The sequence below is a fragment of the Heliangelus exortis genome, chromosome 1 (genome assembly GCF_036169615.1).
Source record: "Heliangelus exortis chromosome 1, bHelExo1.hap1, whole genome shotgun sequence".
Classification (NCBI taxonomy): domain Eukaryota; kingdom Metazoa; phylum Chordata; class Aves; order Apodiformes; family Trochilidae; genus Heliangelus; species Heliangelus exortis.
Window position 1 is genome coordinate 132,514,126 of NC_092422.1, and position 26,986 is coordinate 132,541,111.

General features: G+C 35.5%; 1 protein-coding gene across 6 annotated transcripts in view; it reads right to left on the minus strand.

Annotated features, from left to right (window-relative positions):
• Positions 1 to 581: 581 nt before the first annotated feature.
• The window catches only part of ZFC3H1 (zinc finger C3H1-type containing), a 38,061-nt gene continuing 11,656 nt past the window's right edge, over positions 582 to 26,986 (minus strand). For 2 of the 6 annotated variants that reach the window (XM_071766923.1, XM_071766931.1), the window contains exons 9-35: positions 26,623 to 26,787; positions 22,947 to 23,084; positions 22,443 to 22,561; positions 21,973 to 22,119; positions 20,815 to 20,989; positions 20,515 to 20,643; positions 19,270 to 19,818; positions 19,080 to 19,189; positions 18,724 to 18,855; positions 18,371 to 18,492; positions 17,763 to 17,864; positions 17,286 to 17,402; positions 16,230 to 16,413; positions 14,887 to 15,073; positions 14,277 to 14,468; positions 12,096 to 12,333; positions 10,866 to 10,971; positions 10,590 to 10,788; positions 10,027 to 10,121; positions 8,958 to 9,065; positions 6,599 to 6,703; positions 6,343 to 6,508; positions 5,541 to 5,641; positions 4,317 to 4,418; positions 3,687 to 3,726; positions 1,570 to 1,632; positions 582 to 1,444 (exon numbers count right to left, since the gene is read on the minus strand). In XM_071766923.1, the coding sequence (XP_071623024.1) occupies positions 1,307 to 1,444; positions 1,570 to 1,632; positions 3,687 to 3,726; positions 4,317 to 4,418; positions 5,541 to 5,641; positions 6,343 to 6,508; positions 6,599 to 6,703; positions 8,958 to 9,065; positions 10,027 to 10,121; positions 10,590 to 10,788; positions 10,866 to 10,971; positions 12,096 to 12,333; positions 14,277 to 14,468; positions 14,887 to 15,073; positions 16,230 to 16,413; positions 17,286 to 17,402; positions 17,763 to 17,864; positions 18,371 to 18,492; positions 18,724 to 18,855; positions 19,080 to 19,189; positions 19,270 to 19,818; positions 20,515 to 20,643; positions 20,815 to 20,989; positions 21,973 to 22,119; positions 22,443 to 22,561; positions 22,947 to 23,084; positions 26,623 to 26,787 (4,029 nt within the window). In that variant the 3' untranslated portion in view covers positions 582 to 1,306. Of the gene's footprint in view, positions 1,445 to 1,538; positions 1,633 to 3,686; positions 3,727 to 4,249; positions 4,419 to 5,540; positions 5,642 to 6,342; positions 6,509 to 6,598; positions 6,704 to 8,957; positions 9,066 to 10,026; positions 10,122 to 10,589; positions 10,789 to 10,865; positions 10,972 to 12,095; positions 12,334 to 14,276; positions 14,469 to 14,886; positions 15,074 to 16,229; positions 16,414 to 17,285; positions 17,403 to 17,762; positions 17,865 to 18,370; positions 18,493 to 18,723; positions 18,856 to 19,079; positions 19,190 to 19,269; positions 19,819 to 20,514; positions 20,644 to 20,814; positions 20,990 to 21,972; positions 22,120 to 22,442; positions 22,562 to 22,946; positions 23,085 to 26,622; positions 26,788 to 26,986 lie in introns of those variants that run through there. The other 4 variants (XM_071766930.1, XM_071766941.1, XM_071766935.1 and 1 more) reach the window with 4 other exon arrangements.

Genomic DNA, 26,986 nt, shown 5'->3' on the forward strand with positions numbered 1-26,986 from the left:
ATGAAAGGCAAGTCCTGCTTTACCAACCTGATCTTCTGTAACACTTGGAAGGGAAAGGCTGTGGACCTGGACTTTACTAAAGCCTCTGACACTGTTTCTCACAGCATACTCCTGGAGGAACCAGCTACGTATGGCCTAGACAGGTGTACACTTCACTAAGTAAAATCTAGGTCAATCTTCTGATATGATTTGGCACAGATGGAAAAAGAGGTGAGAAGTCAGCCTGAAAATACAGCCCCAGCACTGGATCAGTGGGCTGACAGTATCTCTCTACACTACACATTTAGACTTCGGAAAGTGGGCCTCATTTCATTACAGATACAAGGGACAAAATATAAAATGTACTTTCTATTAATGAAGTGGTGTTATTGACAGGAATAATTGCTATGGGATAAGTATTAGTGTACCTGAGGCAAGAGGAAAAAAACTCCAAACATTTGAGATGTAGTTATTCTACATCCACAACAGGTAGCTTTACCTTTTGATCAAAATAACAAAAGACAACAAACTTTTGTTAAAAGGTCAGCTTGTATTGAAAACATCTCTAAAAACACACATAAAAAAACCCAAATAACATAAGCTTTCTTTAAACTGTTAAACTTTATTATAAATTAAATTTTCTTTACAAAAAATTGCACATAATTGACCACTCTTAGGTTCTGATGCATTGGCATTTGCAATAGTTTCTTTAATCTTCAAGTTTAAAAGTCTCTGCCGTGAGTCCAATGCAGAAAAGGGCGGTAAGCAACCCTCTTAGAGCCTTCAAGTGCAAGAAGCATACTTGTGGCCACGGCAGTTACACTTTCCTTAAGAGCGGCTGCTTTTGTTTTATATCCTGTAATGAAAAAGTCTCAAAAAAGGTTTAAAAAAGAAAAAACCCAAAATGGACTACTTGCTTTTTACTGTAAACACAGCCCAGTAAATTAATCCCAAACACAGATCTCTCAGGCATCAGCGAGAGTGTCAAGTGAATCAGGAAGGGCAACACAAAGAAAACAAAATAAAAATAAAAATTAAAAAAAAAAAAAAAAAAAAAAAAAAAAAAAGTCTATCATTTTGATTAACTATACTTACGTAGATGATGTTATGAGAATCTGGCAGGGCCCAGAAGCAAGGCCAGACAGGGAGTTCATTTTTCCAGGTGGGTCATGTTAATTGTTTCCAGGTTCAAGGAAAGCAGACTGGAGACGTGATATGCTCAGCAATACTCATCTGCCTTACAGAGATCTTAGGTATGGATCAGCCTGAAGAATCATTCAACTGATTTTGGCATTTAATAAGACTTAGGGCTGACCATACCCAGCGTTCAGTGATTCTTGCTTTCTGTTCTGTAAGTGTTTAAATTTAAAAGCTCATCTAGGCTGACTCCAACCTCTTGGCACTTGGAAACTAGTTTTCTCAGGTTATCAGTTTTACCTCCTCCTGATGCTTCAAACAAGAGTTGCTGTAAGAGATGGGGAAGCAGATATAAGATTTAGCCAGAGCTTGAGCATCACCACATCTATGGATATGGGATATGCAGAAAATTTATATGAAACCTCAAACTGAATCATAAGGAGAAAACATTACATCTTTCCACAGTGCTGCACATAGCGGTAACTTCTGAAGGGCTCTCTGATATAAATGATGGACCTGTAAAACATAAGCAAATATTAAAAGTCAGAACAATTTTGTGTACTCCAAATCAGTGGTTTGAAGCACAGAAATCTCTTGTGGGTTTTGGTTTTTTTTAAGTTTGAAAAGTCAAGCATTAAATTGCTACTAAAAGCAAAGGTAAATTTATGTCTGACTGTAATTCTGACCCTTTCATGCACATAATTAATTACATGAAGGATTTCTATTTTTCTTCATAAGACTCTTTCTTCATTGCACAGGACAGAACACGCTCAAGGAATGAAGAAGCTTACTAAACATTTCTATCACCACTCAGTACGTAGTTTCAAGGTCTTGCTTACTGCATACCATCCCAACCCTGCAATGAAAATAGCTCTTTCATAGGCCTCTTTTCCTTTGGCATATATCTGTGCTTTACTAATCAGTATGCATCTTTGCAACTCTCTAAAAAGAAAAAAAGGTTTGATCATTTTCTAGTTGGAAAAAGAGGACCAAAACATTTAATACACGTATTTACTCTGTCAGCTACTGGTATGTAAAATACCAATTTCAATCAGAGAGTCATTAGTGGAGGTTTTGGTTGACATTCTAAATATTCGTAGCCATTTTTATACTCTTCTAGCAAACCTTTACATGACCTCTGAAGGGAATAAGTGACAGGCTCTCCATGAACAGGGAATCCAGAATCTGAATCACAATTAAATTTTAAAACAGTATCTACTTATTTGGTGGTAAATCCACTTATCTGGAACAGTCACTGGTTCAGGTAAATAGTTAAGTGCTCACTTAATCCCAAACTAAGCACTATCCAAAAAAACTGCAACTGCACTGTGTGTGCATACTTCACTGATTTTTACTCCATACCATATAGTTAGTAAGGTGGTTGCAGAAGGAACGCACAAGATTTCTTCTGGGTGCAATCCAGCCATAAAGTTTTACCTATGCCTCCATTCTAATCAGTTCATTTAAAAGACCCCCCTTTTTTGATTAATCTGAAATAGATGCTTCTAATTTTCTGACCAAACAAAGCAGGGATCTTTTAAGTACCTAGCCTCACTATAGGCAATGCCTTAAGATGCAGCCCCTCTAATACAATGACTGAAGCAGGGATCTGTAACTAATTACAGATTACACCAAACCATCAACACGGGGACAGAGTTAAGGTCAAATAGGAAACCATGCCTTTGATATCTACTGACTTTGAACTGTCTGTCTTACAAACCAAATAACTGCCTCCTCGGGGGGTGTTCTTTTTAAACATTCTAGGAGACAGTAAAAAGGAAAGAAAATATTTAATATGTGAGCCTAACAATAGCCATGCTACTCATTATAGATCAGTTAAAGCTGAAACACTGTTTCCAAAGAAAGACCACTGACAGAAAAGTCACTACAGCCGCAAGAATGACACAAAAGAAGATAGAGCAAAGAAGTAGGTCAGAAATACAAGAAGCAAGTGGAGAGTCAAACCCAAGGCCCTGATGATCCCCCAATACACGTTTCTATAGGCAGAAGAGTATTTTGAAGGCAGCAGCAAGATACCAAGAAGATCCATTCAGTCTGAATTTAAAAGTGACTCAGTTGATGTGACAAAAGCCTCTTGTAGTAATAAAAATATTTCTCTCCCCAAAGTACTGATATGCTAATTTGTTATTTTTAAAGAAAGAGAACTGATGTCTTTGGTGGGGTCTGGGACTACTCAAACTCTCTACATACCTTGGCTTGTAAAGATTGTCATCAGCATGTTCCAGCACAACAATCCTTCCTTCCCTCTACTGTATTTTAAGTGCTAGCAATTTCCTCCAGGTAAAAAAGAGAAAAAAAAGTGGGAGAAGAATACAGCTTCCCCACAGTGAGGGGAAGATACACAAACACTAGGCCCAAGTACTCATGATTCATTCTGCCTTGATTGCAAAGGTATTTATCACACTTGAAGCAAATGCATGTACATACAGTATTTCAAGTATCTAAAAATCTTAGGCTGAGGAGATGACCATTGCTTTGGATAAAATCAAGGTATAAGAAATTTTACAAAATGCTGTAATTACTCATTTTAGTAAGCTGTGTTGACTTACTTCTCTTTGTCCCATTAGAAGGCATTCGGCAGCAATGGCTCTGAGGAAAAGAAATATACACAAATATTTATTGCTGAAATATTTTAAAATCCCATTAGTGGCAGAAAACTGACTGTGGAATGGAATTACAAATTCCTTGAGAATAAACTAACTTCCAATGATTTTAATCTACAATGAGAAGAAGAATAGCCATTTTTTAAAAACAACCTTACATGAGCAAGACATTTCAGTGGTTCCCCATTATGAACAAATACTGAAGAAAAAGATCAGTTCAGCATCACTGGATAATGGAGATTACTGCTATTGTGATATATAAAGGGGGGGGTAGAGAGGGGAAGACAGAAGTCAATAGTTGAATTAAAAAGGCAACTTGTAAATAACATTATTCATATTTATCTGCATAATATTCTTTCACTTAAGTTTCCCCATGAGGGAAATTACAGTTCTCATTTTAAAAGAAGTGACAGTACCTCTGTCTGTTGTAACAGTTACTGTGTATATAATAAGCTCATGAAAGAGAGACTTCCAGTACAAGCCCAATTGCAAGGATATGTCAGATTTACCTTTGTGATGTAAACCTTATTAAAAAAAGCAATATCTATGAAAACAGATGTATGACTGTTGCATTACATTTTCCAGATGGCCAGGCATGTTGGGATATTATATGTAAACATCTTGGCTTGCAGTTTCAGAATTTGTACATTGCTCTCCTCCCAGTATTGCAGAAGCAGTCTGTAAAAGACATTCATGAGAAAGGAACACTGCTCTAATCACTGGGAATAGAAAAGCAACCCAAAGATACAAACACATTACTCAAAATATACGACACCCAACCTGAGCCAAGAGTGCAAACAGGAAAAAAAAACCAAGCCACCATATGCAATATTGATTGAACATGCTCTTACAACAAAACAAAGTTAGGATACACTTTCAGAGAATAATTAAGTGGTGTGAAATCAAAGAGAAAATATGATCTTGGCACATTAGAAGGTCCAACTTTAGTATGCACAAGGTAATTCTGTATTTGAAAAAACACTTGTATTGTAGTCATGTGACTTCGAGACACTGTTCACTCAATCCTGCTCGGGTAGTATCAACACTGTCTATGAAAAGCTTCAAGTTCCATCTAAACAGAACTGCAACTTTGTTTAAAATGCAGCCATTCCACCTCATGTGCCAAATGCAGGTGTGTCATGCTTTCCCCATGCTCCCTACCACAAACATACTTCAAGTCTTTAAACTCTTTGGGGTCTGTATTGATGATGAACAGTAAGTGTCTGGGGACTTTTCAAAATTATTCAGTGAAATGCTTTTAAGCTCACTGCAGCTGAATATGGTAAAACATGGATTCTCTAATGCTGGAAGAGTATATTTGAAATACTATTCAAGTAAAATTCAGTGTGATTACTACATTAACAATCTTTGTTTCCATTGAGATTTTTTTCAAAATCAAGAATAGTCTATCTTGGCTAAATAAACATCAAGTTAAGCATTAAGGCAGCAATGTTATACACTGATGTAAAAATTTTTTTTGTTCTATGCAGGAACTATACTTATTAACAATGTTAATATTTATGTGACTCTTCTCCACACATTCGAAATTTTAACCATGTATACTCATGTACAATGCAGAGTTAATTCCTGTATAATTACAGCCTTTTTGCAGATAGAACAGAACCCTGTTCTAGAAATAGGAAAGATTGAGATAATGCCAGAAGGCACAATACACTGTCAGCAACATTTAGTAAGAGAGTTTTACTTTTGCAGTAGAAAGCTAATCATGCACATCTTGCAAAAAAAAGCAGTAGTTTTGTTAACCAGCTGCTGGTCTTGATTAGAAGTGGTTTTGCATACCTCAGTGCAAGTCCAGGATTAGCAGGCATGGTAGAAGAGAACCGTTCCAAGGTTTTGGAATGTTGAGATTTTGGAATGCAGCTCAAATAAAAAAGGATTACCTGTAGAATTTGAATTATAAAACATCAATCCACTTTATAGCGAATTTTGCTAAAAATAGATTGACAAACTATGAACAGGATGGCTGAAATTAACACCTAAAAACCTTATCTGTTACAAACCTTATCCCTCAAGGATAAAGAAATAAATTTGTACAGTAAAAAGTAGGTGTGCAGCTGCCAACACCATATATTTCAGTCCTTTTAGAGACTGAGGAGAAATGCAACGAATACTAGCAAAATGGGACTGCAAGCTTTATCCTGTCTGCAATAAGTGCTCAAGTTGTTTTTACTTCTGCTTTACTTCTTCTGCTTCTCAACTACAGTAATTTCTGTGATCAAAACTGACAGCTTAAATATGGTTTCCATCTGCCAGTGTTACAGTTCTGCAAACCCATCTTGCTCAACTGTCTCTGCCCTCCCTTTCACCTTTCCTCTACGAAAGACCAGTTTGTCATTAATAGCTGTATTCACAGTATTAAAGCATAAATTTTTCTCTTTGCCTTGCATACCCTTTATTGAAAGGGTCACTGCTAGTCTTCCGCTCATAACACTACCATCCTCAGATATTTGTTTCTTTTTCTACTAGTTCTTAGCTCTCAGTATTCATATGCAAGTGGTGCAGTATTGAATAAACAAATTACAAGTACCTGCTAAAAGGTCATCAGTCTCTTTAAATTAAAACCATCCAGAGATATTTTTACCTTATTATGAAACTCATAATTGGTCCAATAATCAGCAGTACTAAAAGGAATTGGGTATCGTGTGGGGACTGTAACCAGGCATCTGTTCACTAGGTCAGTAAAAAGCTTGAATTCTTGAACTTTGTTGTTGGATCCAACAACTTTGCTATTGATAAAAACAAGGTAACTGGAAGAAAAAAGCAAAAAAGAAAAGATGGCTCTGTGCCTTCCCTTAATAGTTTTGAGATCAATGTACTTTTCTCCCTTAAGAACTTACTCCAGCCAGATGTTCTGAACAGTTTCCTGCTGCATCACTGCTCCCAGAGCTGCTTCATAAGCCTCCAGTGCTTCACCAACGCTTGCATGAAGAGACTGGCACAAACTGTTTACATTAGAAGTTAAAACATGTTTTGTGTCATAAACAATGCATGTTCTTACATATTAAAAATAAGACACAATGAAGAATTTCCCATTCTGAGATGCAAAAAAACCTCACGTTTAGCATCATTATGGACTAGTTCATCAGTCAACTTATTAAAATGGCTAAGTATCAACTTCAGGTAATAAGGAACAATACTGAACCCATACAGTTTAAAATACAACTCCTAACTTAGAGAAATAAAATGTCATAAATTATCTTCTATTCTTGTAAAGTACCCTTTTACTAAACCTTGTAATACAGATGCTCTGACTGCTATGGAATGGAGTCTTGAGATTCCATTTGGAAAGTTCCAGAATAATAAATTTCCCAGTGAGATTAAAACCGCTTGAGAAATGGTATCAGACTGTAGCAACAAAGCTACTGTTCTGAAACAAATGCTACTGGAGATCAGGGGTAGAAATATGCTGGTCATGTCAGGAAAAAAACAAAGAAACAAACAAAACAACACTGACACGAATAGTCAAAGAAACCCTTGATTTTGTTCCACAGCTCCTCAAAAAAAATGTGGTCACATCAACCTATAGGACAGATACAGAAATAGACATTTTTGACTCCACATCAAGTGGGCAATCCTTATTTCAAAGTGTAAAGTAACAGTGAAAAAAAGGTAACACTTCTTGTAAGTCATAAGAGGAAAAAAAAAAACACCATGAAGAGAAAGACTACAGAAATTCAACCTAAGATAGGGCTGATGTTGCTGCTACAGAACTCTCCAGACTAGGCTCACATAATCAGAGTAACTGATTCTACTACTGCTGTCCCCAATACCTACTAACGAAATCACCAATCTGCTACTTTCTAAAAAAGTGTTCTAAAAAAGTGTGTGTATACATTGTGTGTACACACACAATGATCTCTCCAAGTTAAATATTGCTCATAGAGCTTTGAGGTTTTGCTGATTTCAGTCTGACTACCTTTACCTAGTGCAAGTGAACTTATGTCTTTTGTCCTCTGTACCTGAAAAAAGGAAAGACAGATCCATAAGGCCAAATAACTAATCATTCACTGTATCAAAATTCAAAGAAACACTCAATTATTAACTATGAAAGCAGGTTAGGCACCTACTTCAAAAGCACTTATTTTCCTCTTAGAAGCCAATGCTAAAATCTCAGAAGCAGCATCTCAGCTTAAGGTCCTTAATTACTAAACAGTGATCAAGTGTCTTTCTAACAATACTTCCACTGTGCAAGTACCAAACTTAAAACTGAACTTGTGAGGAGGTAATTTCCTAAAAACTAACTTATTTAAATAGGTATTAGTGGACAATATCAAAAGAAAATATTAAGATAACATAATAGAAACCTAAAGATTTTATTGAATACCATACATGTTTCCTTTCTGTAAGTTTTCCACCAATTATAAACTATAAGCAAGAGTTCTAAGCAGTCCTCATGAAAGATCTGAAGCATTATCATCTTTACCCCTTTACTTACCTGAAAAGCCAAACAGCTACTTGTGAAGACTGACAAACCTAGACCATGAAGTGGTCAACTTCTTAGACTAAGCATGTGAGCAACCACAGTTATACTAGTTTAAGATATACATGGCCAATACACTGTTGTGCTTGCCAATCCTGGATATTGCTGCTATCAAAAGGATGGTGGAAGAAACAAATAAAAGATTGTGTATACATAAAAGACCTGTCACATTGCTATCACTTTGCTATGAAGAAAAGGTCACTTTGCTGTATCACTCTACTACTATGGGATGTCTGTGGATAGTTTCAGCTTTTATAGCAAGTTGACAGTAGCTACATAAACACCTGATACTGTGAGTCAAGTAAAGCGAAGAGACCAGGCCTAAACAAAGTTAAACAGTGGGGAGAACAAATGTAAAATAAAAGGGAGACAAATAAAAGCCTGAAGAAAGAACACTACTAGAAGGAGCAACCTAAACCAAAAGTAAACTAAAAATTTTAAAAATCATTCTGGGAGATGAACACATCTGCTACTATTCCCATAGGGCAGTACTTCTAAAACATTTCTCAAGTGGAGAACTCAAGTTAATGCACAGTTCTATAAAACTGTCTCTATTATACAGCAGGCAGATAAGGGCTCTTTAAAGACTGGTAGATTATTTATTCAACGAACCCAAAGTGATATACCCTTAGGCAAATAATGACTGTTCTGCTTTTGAAAATGCAATTCACTCAGTTCTAATAGCTGTTTCTCAGAAATACTCTAGAAAGTCTCACCAGTAGATCTGCCAGAGATACGGGATTTGCTGGTTTACAACATCATCAGTGTGTTCTTTATAGAGAGGTGATGTAAATTCAACTGGCATTGGAAAATTCAAGAGGTATCTACAAGAGAAAAAAGTAGTAGCACATGATACTATCACCCTACATGGAAGAGTCCTATGTGGATTTAACTGTTAGGTCCAAAATACAGTTCATGCAACATATTAAGAAAAAATGCAGTTTTCCTGGATTTAATTTAACCATCTCCAAATAAAATTAGAAATAAATAGTTTATATAGAATGCATTTAGTCCTTCATTATGCATGAAATTAAATGTTGCTATACCTCAAATTCCCCTCCTTCACATAAAATAAATTGTAAGTACAATCATCCACCTAAACTCAGCTAAGTGGCATTGCCAGTACTAAATTTAATGTAAACAAAAGTAAACCGAAATAAAATCTAACACCTAACTTAGAGATAAAAAAATTCAAAGCCTCATCTGCAAAAGCTTTAGCTTTATGCCTTCAGAGGCATGTTTTGAATATAGGAAACTTCCATATTTCGTAACTTAAGTCCCTTGGTTTTGTGCTAAAATTCAAGTAGAAAAATAAGCAGGTTAAACAGACTTGTGCCTTTTCAGAGATAAGCTTATTAATAGCTGGCTGTATCTCTGGGTTGAGGTCTTTTGCAAAAGTCTAAACAAAGTATTTTAGGTAAGCAACTTAAAGGCTGCTATTTTTGAAAAACAAAAACAAAAAAAGCAAACAAACAAAAAACGACAAACCACCACACGCATAAACAACCAACCAACCAATCAAACAAGACCCCAAAAAAAATGACTTTTATTTTGTATTAGACTTTCTGGCTATTACACCTTTAAATGCTTGTGCTTTACATTTTAGTGTATATGCACAAACTTTAAGTACAAAATTTATAAACTACAAAATCATGATTCACTTAAGTTCTTTCAAAACATGCCAAACTAAAAGTAGAGGTATTTAAAAAGTTCTAGACTGTCTTGTTCTTCAAGAAAATGCCAATATTACCAATATTTCAGTAGAAAAAACATTCTAAAATGTACCTCAAGAGATCCATGGGACTGTGCTGTTGGCATGTGTTTTCAAAAAAAGCTGCCACAAAGTCTTGCAACAGTGGAAGAATACCGCTTGACCTTTCCTGTTTTGGGTTTTTATTTTTTAAAAATAATAAAAATAAATAATCAGAGATCAATCTAAAAATGACAACAACAATTTAAGCACAATAAATAAAAAGTGGCTTGTCTATTCTACAATGCTCCATTGTCTTCATTCTTGAGAGAATGAAGCTTAACTGGGTAAGTCGGCAAGTAGCAGAAAAAAGCTGAAAATGCATTACAGGGTTTACTGTTAACATTTCTTATTCTTGCACGGGGATAACAACACTGGATTTAGAGCAATCTGTATTATAAATTTATGGCTTTGAAAATCCTCTGATTATCTTTCATCATATCACTAAGCTTGCCAATTCTATTCTTCCCATTTATATAAAGGGGAACTAGACTTTACAAAAACACCATGAAGATTAAACAATTAAGTGTCTGAAACACAATCCCAAACTTTATTACACCAGAAGACCAAGAAAATGAGTTTTGAAGTGGAGTATTACCTGTGAAACTAGGAATTTACACAACTGGTAAAAAATTTCAGCATTCTGTGGATTCTTTTCAAATGCTCCAATCCACACTTTGTACGTATTGTCACTCTGCCCCATCTGCAAATACAAGGTGGCCAAACTCTCCAAGAGCTGACAGTTGTCTGGGCAGAGCTCCAGTAAAGATCTACAAAGTTCTGCAGCAGACTCCCACCTTCAAGAAAAGTACAGGTAAGTTTTCAAAAAAGCAGAGTTGAGTACTCTGGTTAAAAATGTCTTGAAGAACCTTACCTTTCAAGAAGTTTCAGGAAAGCTATCATGTTTCTGTAGAGAGGAAAGCAGACAGCTATTCTCTTGTCAGCCTCAAGACTTTCATCAGTACATGCTTTGACCGCATCTTCAAAAGAAGTATAAAAAGTATACAGAAGTATAAAAATCAAGCCTTCATGCCTCAAAATTATGTGAAGCCTTAACATAAAAATGTCTCCTTTAACATAATGAAAACATTCTAAGCATGGAAAGCTATTTCCAAGAGTGATGCCTTTGCAAATTATTAAAAAGAGGAAGATAACCATCTTTGGAAAAACTTTGTTAACACTTATTACCATAGCGTAAAGGCAGAAGTCTTTCAGAAATTTCATCCATAATTTATTTGAAAAAAAGGAAATACCCCATTAATGAAGTGTTAAAGTCACACTACAGATAGGAATATATCACTATATTTAAGGTTATATTCCAGGGTTTCCATTATAGCTATTGAGGCAAAAGCCAATATAGGATATTATTTTTCTTCTCAGCATAATAAGTAACCCAACAACAAACATTCCCTGCCTTCACTCCCACAGTTCAGATTCACAATATGTCCTTGAATATTTCCACACAAAATTACCACCTGTAGAACTGATATATTCTTAGGGGTAATTCAATATTGCTGCTGGATAATGCTAAGTACTAACATCTACACAATGCTAACATAATGCCTACCTCCACTAGCACCACAGGTCAGGAATTTAATTTCTTCAAGTATCTTCATTTTAAATCTTTAAAAAAAATTACTTTGTTCACTTAAACCTCAAATTAAGACGGGCAAAGCTCTGCCTCTTCTGAAGAAGTGCTAATCTCTCAGGAAAGCAGATTTCCAATAGGCATATCCCATTGAAGGGAGGGAAGGCAAAGCAAAGCGAAAACAGAAGCTTGGTTTGATGCTCGCATAAGTCCAACAAAACCAGCAATGTTATACTGTTATAAGCCACTGGTCTTTATCTTGGCAGAATATCATGGTTCAGAGAAAAAGCTACACCTTTGAACCACAGATGAAAAACTCAGGGTATCCTTACTCAAGGACATGGACTATCCTCATTGCTCTGTTCAAATCAAGATAAAATATTCCCTGGATTATTCCCAATGGCCTGACATAATCATCAGCAATACTGTACTGCTTTGAAATTTCAGAAGTTAAACTGTTTTGTGATTCACAACAAGCAAGCAATGTATTAAGTAGTTTTAACTCCTTTATCTTACCTTCAAACATAGCTAACAGCATCTCAGGATCAGTCTTCATATCCTGAACTGTTTGCCATGGTATCAAAAATGGTTCTTTGCTCACGATCCTTGAAGGACTGACATTAGCTGGATCATAGAACTTGACCGGGAGAAAGCCAAATTCAGTCAGATGGATGTAGGCCAGCCAGGCCAGGCAACGGTCACTTACAGTAAGGCATTCTGATATTATCTTTTCATTTGCTGATTTTAAAGCACTCTGCAAAGGTTAAAAGAGAAAGGTTTTACGGCTGAAATATAATGAAAGATCTAAGAATGAGAAAAGGAAACAGATAAAGTAAGTTTAAATATTCTCAAGTCTTTTCCATAGAAGAGAGGGGAACTAATCACATACATTATGATTATATTTGGCTTGTTATGTGAATGTATTTAAATTGTGTATGATTTCTAGTCACAGGTTTTCAAAAAAAGTCTTCTACAGTTCTTCTAAAGTGAACAGACTTCGAAAACATGTGTGTCCCAACCCAAGTTCTATTTTTATGCTTAATTCGTGGGACAAATAATTCTAGTCGTATAGAAGTAATGCATTAGCTCTAGAGACAGTGCCTATAAGTTGGATTCAGGTTCCTATCTCATACTGTGATTTTGGGGTTTTTTTGTTGTTTATTTTCGGGGGGGGGGGGGGAAGGGAGCAGGGGAGAAGCAAGGTCTAATTATACACCTAAGTTCCAGCTAAGTCTACTAAGATCACCACCATCTCTAGAGAACTTGTTTAAAAGAGTGTGTTTGAAACATCACTGAGAACAAGAATACTGCTTCATGGTTTCCTAACAGTCATATGAAAAACTACAATAGCCCAGTTAAATTGGCAGATCCCAAATAAAATCATTACAGTATGCAATTAAACAATCTAAACACAATTGCTTCTAAACAAAAAAGAGTGATGTGCCAACATTTTACTGGATAAGTGTAATACAATCAAAGAATGCTCTCCCAAGGAAATGAAAGTAAATCGATGTAAAATTCAGCCCGATGCTTGTTCTGCAATAGGCAAAAACTTGAGTTTCAAAACCATGTCATTTATTCGCCCATCAAAATATTTACTCAAAAAAAATCTGCTTTCAAGGTTTCAGAGAAACACACTGTTCCTTGCTCTGAAGCATCATTTACTTAGAAATCTTCTCTTAAGTATGGTTAAATAATCTCTTCCCAAGACATTCTTTTCAACTACACATTTCAAATGAGTATTGCACAAAAAGAAATGTTTGAGTTACTAATGACATTCTGGGGAACGAGAGAGAAACCAACTCATGGTATTCCCCCATACGCACTGGATTTCCATGTCAATTTGACACATACTGATTTTTTCTCCCTGTTCTTTTTGTTCATTCAGTCAAACATTCAGAATCACATCTAGCAGTACACTTCTGTGTTAAGAATAGCTTTTGGAGGAAACTCAAACACACCATTATACTTTTCTATTTAAAACAGAGCTAGTAACAGCATTACAGCCTTAAACCATGCAACTAATAAAAATGTTTTACGGTGTAGCAAGCAAGATGTGCCACCTGCTGGAGGGATTAAAAACACCAGCAAGTGACACAGCAGCTCCGACTTTCAGTATGAGCTGACAGTGTTCCCATCTTCACCCACCGTCTATATTGTCCACCACATCCACTACCTACAGAAAAGTGATCTAAATTATTTCTACTGTCACAAAAAAAGCCTGAGATAACTTCACGGATTTAGAGTTTGCAGTATCAAAGTCTGATTCAACAGCCTTCAAATTTTGGAATAGGGTAATACTATCATAGGACATCATACTATGTGATTCCCAAGAACTACCAGTTCTATGATTTCTGTAGCAATATTTGACTGCCTAAGGTGAGGTAGACTGGCCCTTCACTGCAGAAAAGTGTTCTGTGGCTTAGAACTAGAAATTAGAAATCGAGAAGTTAAAGCAATTTCACTGGAAGGTCTTTTGAGATTGATGTAGTGGTCTAAGCCATTAACTACACAAGCAAAGCTAATCAAGTTAACAAAAACATCAAAGTTATATCCAAATTTTACATCATATTTCAAAACAAGTCTGTAGGAAAATTGCTTCAGCAAACAAAGGAAGGAACAGATCTCCTCAGAGTCTCACACATTACAAAGGTGCAGGCAGGAAGCAAGTTCCTGGGGTGGTAACCTGGAAGTTACCTGCAGCAGAGCAACAGCATTCTGATGTCTTCCTGTAAACAAGTTTAAGTGAACCCTGTACAGGAGAGTTTCCAGCAGCTGAAAGGACAGGAGATTTGGATTTTCTTCTCCCCCTGACACTTCCACGAGGAACTGTAGCATCCTTCCACACACATAGTCTTTTCCATCAAAAGAATTCTCCAAATTCAAAAACTATAGAGAAACAATACATATTATTAATGAACTATTATAGTCAGAATACTTGTAATGCTTCTGAAGTTTAAAATCACATTAACCACAAGCTTCAAGATCTTTCACCAGCATATGAACAGTATTTTCCCCCTCTCACACCACATTTTCACATTAAACTATAAAAAAACTCTGGTTAAATAAAGATCAAATAGTCAAAGATAAATTCTGAAAACTTAAGAAAAAAAAACCCGTAGCACCTGATTTTAAATAACTTACTACCTGAGATAAAGCAATGATTTATACAAATATCCTGCAAACAGAACTTTACTTCTGTTCTGAGCAACTTTAGAGTTTAAGAACTTAATTTCACACTTTACCCGCTGTGTTCTACAGAAGAAAATGCACGCTTACAAACATTTCACGTTTGTTTTTCACTTACTGTCCACCAGATTTGATAAGAGGGAGCGTACTCCACTGCTGTTTCACACATTTCCTGTATTTCTTCCTTGGTTCCTCTTTTTGAGAAGAGCCTAAGATAATGACACCAAATTTCAGGATTTTCTTTGTTGTTCTCAAGAGCTCGAGCCAAAACGTTTAGAGTAGAATCTAAACACTCTGATGATGAGCTGTAAAAATAAACAAAATGGAAAAAAGCATTTGCATTGAATGTATTATCACCATATCTTAACAGAGTATCAAATATTAAAACAGATGTTTACAAATATAATTGAGTGACAAACAGCCTTTTTTTTTTCCTTTTAAATGTGTGTTGCCCTCTACTATGAAAGTTTCAGTGTCAGTAAATGTTAATCCTTTAAAGTTATTAAGTGCAGTTATCACAGTGCATGGAAAAATGAGGAAAAGCATGCCAGTTGACTTTTTGGTTTTCTCCCTTATTTTCTTTGTCTTTTTCCTAGTATGCTTATAGTTTCAAAGCATTCTTTTCTCACCATCACTTGCTGGTAATATTTTCCCTGAGTACTGGCCTTTCCAGTTCAATCTTTTCTAGCGTTCAAGCAGCTACTGATACAGCTAAACTCATCTTTTGATGCATATTCCATTAACCAGTTTATACAAGGCTTTTAGAAGAGCTGCCCCTCTCCATTCACTTTCGTCCCTGCTGCAGGTGCTTAAGCACTTTTACCTCACTCAATCAAATCCAGTCTCTAAAATACCATCATGACAGAATTCCTACTCAAAATATCTGATTGCTAGTAAGAACATGGTACTCCACAGAAAAATTAAAATTAAAAGAAACAGAAACTCAAGCAACTTAGAAATCCAGAAGTCAAAAAATTACGAAATAAAACCCAGCTAGACTCAGCTGGACTGTTTTTACAGCACAAAAACCATGCAGCAGAAGTGCTGAAGAAAGCTTTTTGATGAAACTGATTTCAAACATTATGCCAACCATTCACTCTGTAGAGAGGAAACTCATCTGAGTTTATTGGTCTGCTACTTTACCACTGAAAGTACAACATTCCACTGTAATCTTGGGAATACACTAGAGGTTGTTCACTTTTCAAACATAAGTACTCCTCCCACACTACTTTCCATCAACTTTCATTCTGTATCAGAACCTAAAGATAAATTGTAAATTTAATTTATTACTAACATACTACACAGCATGCAGTAGGAAATCTAATCTATTTTTTAACCTCCTTTCAAGTAATAAAGTAATTGTGGCATTGCTGAAGAAAGTTCATAAAACATCAAAAAGAAAACTTGACCACAGCAGCATGGATAAAGCACAAAATTAAATCTAAAATGCAGCATACTCACCCTTCATTTTGATTCAAGTATTTGTATGCAAGTTTAATCCAAAGCTGTACATCACAGGGGTTTTCTTGGACACTTGCCTCCAAGTTGGAAATGTCATCAGTCTCACTTGTGAAATACCGGACATCATCTGGAGTCACCACAGTATCAAGAGCTGGAGCTCTTTTTCTTTGTTCCGTGGGATGGGCTGCAAATAATTAAAAAGCTTCACTTAAAATCCATGATGTCCAAGATTAGAACTGACAAAAGGGAATTTATGCATTTCAAGTACAGCCATTGACCAGAGTAAAATATTATTTCAGCATCCTCTAAGAGCTGTGTAGTCTGTAGAAAACTGGCTGTATTTCAAATGCAAATAAATAGTAGTTAAAGGCTGCTTTGATCAACAGACACAAATTAAGGCAGTTCATCAGGCAGCATTAGAAAATACAAACAATTTTATCTGAATTCTGAGTCTCTGAAAATCCTTTTTTACAGGATTCGCTAACAAATCCTAACACTCCCACTTGCATGAGTCACATATTAAACGCTGTCAGGTTACTGATGCCCTAGCAAGCTTTCAAGTCTCAAATGCCATTTAACAGCAGCTTATTTTAACTCCTGACCTCAATACCAAATGGTAACTCTGTACAAATTTAAGATAACGAAACATACACATGAAGTTTTACTACTTGTGGGAGGGAACTTGCTTAACTGCTTACTTACTACTGGGAAGGAAAAGTGAAACTAAAAAAAAAAAAATAAAAAAAAATCATAATGCTGTATGGGCAAACCTGAAACATTCCAGGGGAAAAGCTCCTTATAAGGAGAACAGTAAGCAGAAACTCCACCTTAACTTCCAGCCACACACTATACTAGATTTTTTTTCCATAAATAAAACTAATTCAGGACAAACTTTACCCAAAAATGTATGCAAAATAAAGTTTGCATGCAGGAAATACGAAATTGAGAGCTATCAAAAGTATGGTTTTCTTAAGAAAATCTTTAAAAATTCCAGTGATGGGAAGAAGTATTTTCCCCCAGTACTCTTTTATAATGGATCCCACATAGCCAGGTTACCACATTTAACAGGTCCAACAAACTGTTCCTCTTCACTGCTACTACTGTCTAATAAAGGTTTTCTCCAGTACTTTGGTCTCCATTTCCTTTTACCCTTCCATGTTGTAAATGGGGGTGCTGTAAACAAGCAGAACAGCAAAAACTCAACTTTTTAATATGTAATATCAAAACATCCTTATTAGTAAAGTTTTTAGACAAAAACATTCTGTGAGTGCAGTAAGTGTATAAATTTCAACATTAGTTTTTTAAAATCTATTGTGCTTAAGTGTGTAAGTCACTCATCCAAACTGAGCTCCTCAACTATTATGCTATTATTGCCTTAAAGCAAATTCTGCTGCCTTTAATTTATTACGAGCAGGATTTATAATGCTGAGATAAATTACCTAGGCAACCATAAAAACATTTTTGGTTTACAAAATTAGCGTACATACATAATTTAAAAATTTGATATTGTATATAATCTACCAAACTACTTACTGTGACTTTTACTTTCATTAACATTGCTAGCCAGAAGAACAGCCATCTGATCCACAGGCATACGGTCTCTGTTTATACCAAAAAGTTTTTCTATGTATTTTTCTGAAAGAAGAATGTTTGTATCTTCAGTAAACATAAAAGAAAATGGATAGGTAATTTAGCACAACTTAACTGCTAACAGCACTTTACAGCAATTTAGCACAACCTAGACTGAATCCATGAATTAAGACTGCTTCAAGAGGTACAGTATGTTAACAGGCTAGAACAAAGAAATGAAAAACTGAAAAACTTCTATTCAGCAACTTCCCTTTACAGGAACAGCATTCTTATAAAATTTCAGCACCACTGAAATAGCCCAGCCCAGGAATTACAGAAAAGCGATTTTTGTATTCAGGAGGGAGAATGATTCCATGCCCATTGTTCCCCAACCCCTGAATGTCAGCAATTACTTTTTTTGAGTAAAATGTTCCAAAGAACAATGATTTTTTTTTTTCTTTCTGTAAAGACACCAAGGTAACCACCCACAACAAAGGACTAAACCAGACAAATGAAGAAACCTTCAGAAATGAAACTGTGTATACAGAAGTGGACAAAAAAATTTTAAAAACCTGTAGCTGTGCTGATTTCTTCATCAGTGCTTTTTTCTGAACAACCAATCAGCTCTAAATTGTAAGACAGAATATCCTGAAACAGCTGCTTACGGCTGAGAGTGAAATCTTTCATGTGCTGCCTAAAACAAACAAATAAGCAATTAATATATGTATCACAGCAACAATTTAATAAGGCTTGTAACGAGAAAGCTGGTTTTAGTACATGCCAGCATGAGGCATATCAAAAGAACTTGTGCATGGGATCATAAACACACCTTTTAAATGAATGAAAAATATTACTATTTTGGTCTTTGAGTCAGACATCTAGATGAGATGTTTACTTCAAATGAACAAAGCTAAAAAGAACTCACCACTGACAATCATCATCATTGCATGTGCCCGTTAGATCAAAGCGGCAGAAACACTGTTTTGGCTCAATCATATTGCTGTATGTTACTGAACTGAGGTACAGTTTTTCCTTGGTTCGAAAATATGGACTAAACCTAAAATGATACAGTGGATTATTGTGACAAAGCTTAGAAGGCAAGACATCAGTTTTACTAAACACAACATTTAAAAAAATAATCACTTTTTCCTGTATTAAATCTCAATTTCCAAAACCATCACACAACTTTCTACACAAGCCTGAGTATCAAAGAAAAGCAGTGAAAAATACTTGAATGAAAAAACATATACACAGAAGTCAGAGCTGCTACAGTCTTCATACCTGTAAGATTTAAATACTAGAAGAGGACTGTGATATGGTCCAAATGGAAATGGTTTCACTTCAGTTTGTTTACTCTGTGATGTAACAAAATCCATGTCCACTGAAATTTCCTAGGAAACAGATAAAGATATATAGCACTTGTCATACACCTAATAAAGGCAATCTTCATGTTTAGTTTTGCAGCATTTACCTGACCATGCAACAGATCTTCCTGGGGTACTATAAAGGCAGTACTTTTCTCTACCAGCTCTTTCAAGCTGTCAGCTTTAGCATGAAGTTTTTTTAGTTCATCAATATTCAACCCTAGGAACAGCTCAGGCTCCTCTGATGCTTTTTTAGAAAGCTTGTTTATAGTTTCTTGTTTTGGAGTGTCCATGTGTTTAAGATTTGGCTTAGTGAAAGAATTAGATTCTCTGAAAGATCTTCTTCGTTCTCGGTTTGAATTAGATAAAACTTCAACATCAAAGTAGTTTTCTTCACTGTCCAAAGACAATTTATCCTGTGTAAGATCATGAAGGGATGGCTGAGGTAATGCAAATTCAGATTCATCTTCTGCATGAGGTGCAATATTTGATTGTTCCTTGGTTTGAAGTGCACGGGCCTCTTTCAATTTCTGAATCTTTAGAGCATATTCATACTCCAGTTGCTGCAGCCGTTTTTTCTCCAGTGCAATCAATTCTGCTGAATGTTTCTTTGGACTTGATGCAGGAGAGTTCTCCAATTTCAACATTTTGCTTGGCTGAAAAGAAAACATTCCCTTTAATTTTCACTTTTACTGATGTCTTGACAGAAACAAATGAAACATGGCCAAAGTATGTAATTCAGAGTTTATAAAAACTATTTTAAATTCTTGTAAAAATATTTCAACAAACAGCAGGAAAACCACAGAGGATCTTTGCCACAGTTCAAGTGGCAGGTTTTTTTCATTATTACCCTATATCATACACAGGGTTCAACCAAAGTTCTGGCCACATTTAGAAGGTGAACTATAAAACAAGTACACAGAGTGGCATTAAGGGGAGAGGAGGACACAAAAAGAAAAGTTTACAAAAATATTTTAGCCTTTTTATTCTGTATCTTGTTTTTCAAAACCAGCTCAGATCCCCACTTCAGCATCTTTGCTTGGTAGTTTCCCCAAGATGACTGATGTTCACAGATAGTAAAGTCTTTCCTCCGTTCACAAGCATACAGCTCCTCTTATTATATATAAATTACATTCCCCTGGCACAGAAGCATGGGTTTTGAACAGTTTCCTTTTTTCAAAGGATTAATGTTTTTTCTGTTGAATTCTCAAAAATGTAAGAAATCGATAGGAAAATTCCTACAGTATTTTGTTCTCCTGTTTTCCCAAAATCCCATTTGAACTACATTTCCTAATCAAATTTCTACTGCTTTTCAAGTACAACATGGCTTAAAAGCAATGCAATAGACTTACGCCATGATCCTGTTCCAGTTTTCGTTTTCCAATTTCCTTACTTGCTACTGCTTTTGCTCGAGCAAGGTCTTCCCCATACTTTAACGCCAGAGCTTTTTTTACTGCAACTCGCTGTTGAACTTTATGAATCTGAAAAAAGGAAAAAAAAAACCAATAAGATGCAAATTTTCATATATAATGACATAGTAACCAGAAAAGACAGGGGAGATGATTAATGATTAATGCAAAGAAAGCCTTCTACCTCCAAAAAACAACATTTCTAGCTCTAGGTAACAGAAACATTTCAAAATTAAAAGTTACTTGTTCTTGAAGCTTCTTAAGAAACATCTTATTAGCATTCAAGATCTTCTCTGTTGCTTGTAGCTGTTCAGCCAGTTTGCTAATTTTATTTTCAGCAATTCGAACATTCTCTCTCTTCTTGGCCTCTTGTTGCAACAAATGTTTCAAGACAGATTCATCTTTCATCAACAGAATTCTAAAAGTAGAAAAGCAATGTAATTTTTTTTCCCCAAAGGGAAGTTTCTCAGAGCTACCACTGCTCCTCTAAAACCCCAGTGATTTAAAATCCCAGCTCTTTCACTTAACAAACAGAATTCTTAAGTTTCTCCAGATAGTCTTAACATCTATGAAACAATAAATTCTGGTAGTACATACAGCAGATTTCAGTATCCCAAGTTCAGCATGTCAGTATAAAGCAGATGAAAGTGTTCTATTTAGATGGATAGGTGAAGCTAAGCAAGTGGTCTATCTTTAATACTGTTATAACATAAATACATCCAATTCACAGATGTTCTTCTTTAAATGAGAGCCCAATTCTTCCATAGGGCACATAGATTTACTGTGCTAAAGCTGCAGAATTATGGTATGGCACAACAGCAAAGTGATTAAATACAAAAAGCTATGCACTGAAGAAAGAAAGATAAAGACTTGAATGAGTGTGAATAAACGAGGGTAGAAGAAAGTCCTTCAATTTATGTCTGACCAGAAACCAGTTTGTTTACAAGAACAGTTCTGTTTACACAGAACTATCCAAGTGGCAACAGAAGCAGAGAAAAAGGATGCAAAACATTTATTTTCCACAGTAATTTCAAAGGACAAGAAACATGGAAGAGAAAAGGCATACAGAAAAGGCTTCAAACAGAAGCCTTGCTCAGAAACATTCATTTATTGTGTCAGGCATATCCCATTGAAACATGCTATTTTCAAAATACACAGTGGTGAAAAGCACGCTCATGTTTTCCTATTTCAGAGTTTTTAGGTGGCACAGATAATACTCTAGTCACTACTAGAAAAGTTAGCATGACAAATCATACTTAAAAGTTACCACCAAACACCACACCGGGACTTCAAAATTCCTTTCATATAGCGAACAGAATTCAAAACTGAATGGTTCAAGACAACAGAAAACCAATTGTTTGCTGTAGCTCAAGGTAGGACTTAGGACAGTGAAACACATACCTGTTTTTCTTAAGCTTTGCTTCTGCTTCTGTGACTTGTTTTGTCACTACTGCTATTCTCCCAATTCCATCAACTTCACCATCAGAATTTGCAGGGGATGAATTGTTCCTCAATGAATCAGACTTAACTAAGCGTTGCTTCTCACGACTAGAACAGATGTTAAAAGCAAATACATCTGAGTAGTTTCAACATTCATTTCTGTGTGTACTGCCAATAGTTTCAGAAACAGATCTGGACAAGATTAAGTTAAAAGAAAAAGAAATTTCCACAACTGAGATCAATTATTTTACATCAGTTCAAATTCAAGGACTTTCTTTAGACTATGTTGTCTTAATAAAAATTATGGGAGGGACCTGCAGGTAAAAGTTTTTAAAACTCAGTTTTTCCTTCCAGTTACAAAAGTAGACTAGTACTAAAGGACTATAAAGAATTTATGCACTACATTAAGAATTAAACTCAGATGTACATACCTGGCAATCTCTTCTTTTAATAGTCTGTATTCTATCTTCTTATCTTCTGGAAGAGCCTCTGGAGTTCTCATTGGATCGTTTTCTTTTTCTGATTTTGGAGGGGCTTTGATTTTTGAGGCCTGTTACAAGGAGGTTCAAGTCTGTATTAGTTGCACTAGGTTAAAATACAACTATTACCTAGTACTCAAGAAGCATTTCAGCATTTTACCGTTCAAGGCTGGTAAAATCTTTAAGCCAGTATTTTTTTGTTTGTAAATAAAGATGCATTGAATTTTAACTAGAAAAAAAGTGTTACAAATTCTACCTTCAGGATACCATCTTAACAAAAAAATCATTTAAATTAGCTTGTACAATCCAAATTACTATGTAACAGTCCAGATAGGAGTAATATATTCACTCTTAGTCAATTCTGATGTAATCCAGTACTTCTTGACCAAATTCTAAACTGTAAATTCCATGTACAAAAAACAAAAAAAAAGAGTATTAAATGCTTGAAGTGTTTACCTCAACATTTCTCCTTGCTTCTTTTATCATAGATTCTAGTCCTCCAAAGACACTGTTAGCTGAGTTAGATGGCTCTCCATCAGACTCACTGTCATCTGAGTCATTTAATGTAACTACAACAGACTTGTGTTTTGGAAGCTGTGAGGAGAATTAAAAGATTTCAAAGCAAGTAGTTACACAGACACGTACAACTGAGCACATATTTGCTAGAAAATAAAAAGGAAGTTAACTCATTTTGTTAACATTGCACACCAATTCCCTATTGTAAGAAAAAGCTTAAGTGTGAGTTTCCAGTAAAAGATTCATAGAGATAAGATGGAAGGTATTCCAATATTTAGAACGTGTTCAAGTATGTGCAGTATATTTACATCTCCAAGATCATATCATATGAATCTCAAACCTTTGATATCTCTACTTCATTAATTATTTAAATTTAAATTAAAACTATGATCTGCCATTTGCAAGTAGTTCTTTAAAGTAACTAAGGTAACAATCAAGTCTGCAATAGAAATTCTGTGCCAAGCATACCAGAAGTCCCTCATCTTTTTTTGACACAGTTGTGATGCTTTGTGTCCCACGATTTTACCTAGCTGGCAGTACAGTAAGCTGCTCAAGCAGTTAAAATTGGTAGAATAAAATTGGCCTGAATAAAACAAGATTAATCCCATTTTGCCAACATTATTAACTGAAACAGCTCGCTGAAGACCAGATGACTGCCAAATCCAGCACAAAGATGCAGAAACAAGCACACAATTTAGATCAGTCTCAAAGGCTCTTAAGCTGTAACTTGGAAAGAGGCAACTTAGTTCACATACTCAGGACTGCTCTTCCCGTAGGTCTGGACAATTATACACTTAATTTTTACCTTACTCTTCCATGCTCTAAGTGTTTAAAAAAAAAAAAAATTAAACAAAAAGTTAAATAAGGAATTTCCACAATTGTTTCTTCTTGAGATTCTTGCCCTGGATAGTACTTAAAACATGAATCGTATCTACTGCTTCTGAGTGTACTACAGATGCATTTGCACCACCATTACAGAGGAAGGTTAAATTCCAGTTTATATTAATGCAAGAAAACAGAATTAAGGCACTGCTACTCTCCTGGCAGTAGCTCCATGGAAGCCTAAATAAATCAAGCAAAGCACATCACCCTTTTCATCTTCAGATGCTCAACCCTTCCCTGCCACTGAATCTTGGTATTAGAACCCCAAAGCTGCCAAGATGTTTTTGGAACAGTTGTGTAGGGTAAACTGTCTCTAACCACCTTCCCTAGTTTTTTTTTCCTCAGAGAAAAGCTGCTGGTGGGAAGGGTCAGAGTCAGTTTTTCTCCAGGTGTTTTTTCCCAGATGTTATTTATGTGTTTCAATAAAATGTTTAAAGTAATACCAAGCAACTACCATCACACAGCCTTCAGCAGGATTAGCTCCTACTGCAGCCTCAGCTGTAATGCATGATCTATCCATAGTGTTCCAAGATATATTTTCAATCTGTGAACAGAACCCTGAGTTTTCTGTGACTACTTGAAAAAGCATTACAAGATGTCATCAGAAGAGCAAACCAGTATCTGTAGACTATTTCACTATGCAGAAGTCCTCCACTCCACAGAAGAAACCTCAATGTTTGTAAATTTAAAAACTCCTAAAATATGACACAGCATACTCAAACTTTCACAAGCTACCAAGACCCAAAAACTATGAAATTAAATTTCCTAAGCATAAAGAATTTGTATTTTCTATACCTTTGAGATTTTGAGATTTTAAAAATTCTGGATATATCCCACACTGCTCACAGAAAAAAATTTTTTTTTAAATCATCTTTTCAGTTCAAAATTAAATTCTCATGAGTTCAACTTTAAGCTCTAGTAAGACATACTAAATACTACAAAAGGGAGAAACTTCATAAGCATTCAATAAAACTTTTCACAAGAGCTTGAACTAACAGAAGTAATTGATATTGTTTTCACAGAGGACAAATATCTTGTGACCAGTCTCCTTTGAACACTATTTGGCCTTAAGTTCTTTAAAACACATCTACTTTATGCAAAAATGCTCTATATCCCAAGCTTATTTTTTAATTTAACAAATGGAAAATGCTTTGTTTCTTTTAATCATTTTTGTAAAACAGAAGCTAGGCAAGCTAGATTCAAATACGAGGTCTGTACAAATCTGTCAGCTTTAACTAAGTTAACCACCATTAGCAACATGCACTCAATTTCAGTCATAGATTTAAAATTTACTTAATACCTTCCAACAGCATTGCAGATACAGCATTTATTATGTTACTAAAACAAATCAAAAGCTCCCCAGTAACATGCGTTCTCCTTTCTTTATGCAACTGCGGTTAATAAACTCTCAGGACAATAGCCTATGCGGCAATATTAGGCTTTTTTCAGAATAGGTTTAGCATTTAAACATAAGAGCACTTTATAATGTCAGTAAATGTAAAATGATTATAGAATATAAGCACGCCCAAACTGAACAACTACTCTAGTTTACTAATCTACAATTTGTGGCAGATTGTGAAGGTGGGTATGGACAAAAAAAAAAAAATACATCCACTTTAAGCTTAAGAACACAATTTTCCTTCAGAAAGGAAAGCCTCAGAATAACCAAAATAGGAACACAAGTCTCTACCATCATCTTTACTTTTTTTTTTTTTCATTACAGCATCAGGTGACCAAGTGATGATAAAAGCCTGTATTTAAGAACAAGAAAGCTGCTGGCCAACAGATAAATTTGATAGTGATATAATAGTCTGAAAGAGACTACATATTCCTCTAAATGCAGTTTAAGACACACCATCCACTGACAAACCTATGGGCTCAATTACACTATTCATTAGAGAATCTGCATGGAAAAGAACTACAACAAATCAAGCTTTGCAAGATGTGTTCTTAAAGAAATCACAAACTATCCCCTATATAGTAGTTCACTGCCATAAGAAGAAGGGTAGATTACACAGGCTTCCAGTCTGGTATAACAAAGGCAAATATGTTTTTTTAACAGGTTTCTGTTCTAAGGAGACTGCAGACACCAGAAATCAAATGCCAGTGCCATGATGACTTCAGTGAGGGCCATGCTACAGAATATGGTTTGAACTAATGTATCCAAGTCTGCCTGAAGAAAACTTTCTCCTGTCTTCCACTCACTCAGATGCTCACACACTGTTCACTGAAAACCTTCATGTAGAAGGAAAAGTACTTTTTTCCCCTGCAAGATTAGTTTTCTAACTAGTTTAGCACATTAAATCAACTAAGCAACAAGACTGCTTCCCCAGATTCCAGTTTAAAAGATGGGAGACACCATTTGGACAGGCACAGCAGAAAGAGCAAGACCAGCTCTTTTTTGGCAACAGCAATTAGATTGGCTCAGCTACCACTGAACAGAACCCTTTAGTCAGTGCTAACATGGAAAACAAAATTAACCATATTTACCACCTCTTTTAGTTCAGACAAGTACTGGTATGTTTTGATGCACTCTTCAGTTGTCAATTTTTACTTCAGTGTCAAATCCCTTCTAGAAGAGCATATGGATTATCAAAAGTTAGTAATAACTCAAGCATTTAATTGAAGCTTCACCTTTCAGTGCTGTAACACTAGAAAACGTTATGTCTCAATTGTCAAACTGAAAACAACTGCAACTCGGTCTTATTAATAGAAAGCACCAATATATACTTACTGTGATCACTGCTCGTGGAGGTCTTGGTACTCTAACAAACTTTGTATTTTGCACCCGTGACTGAGACACAGTATTAATACTGACAGTGGTCAGATTGCATCTTGGCACAGACTGCAAATTATCTGGAACAGGAGGTGAAGGTGGCCCACTGTTACTTGAAGTTTCCTAACAAAACAGAACAACAATATGGTCATAAAAATACACACTCCACATATCTATTCTAAAAGATGTAAGCATAAACAAGATTGTTCCATACATATACTTGAACCTGGAATTGTGATTTAGGCAGTCTATCCAGAAGTATTAAACAAATCTTGCAATTCTGCAATAGTATCAAAAAGGAACACACGAATATGCCAGCACA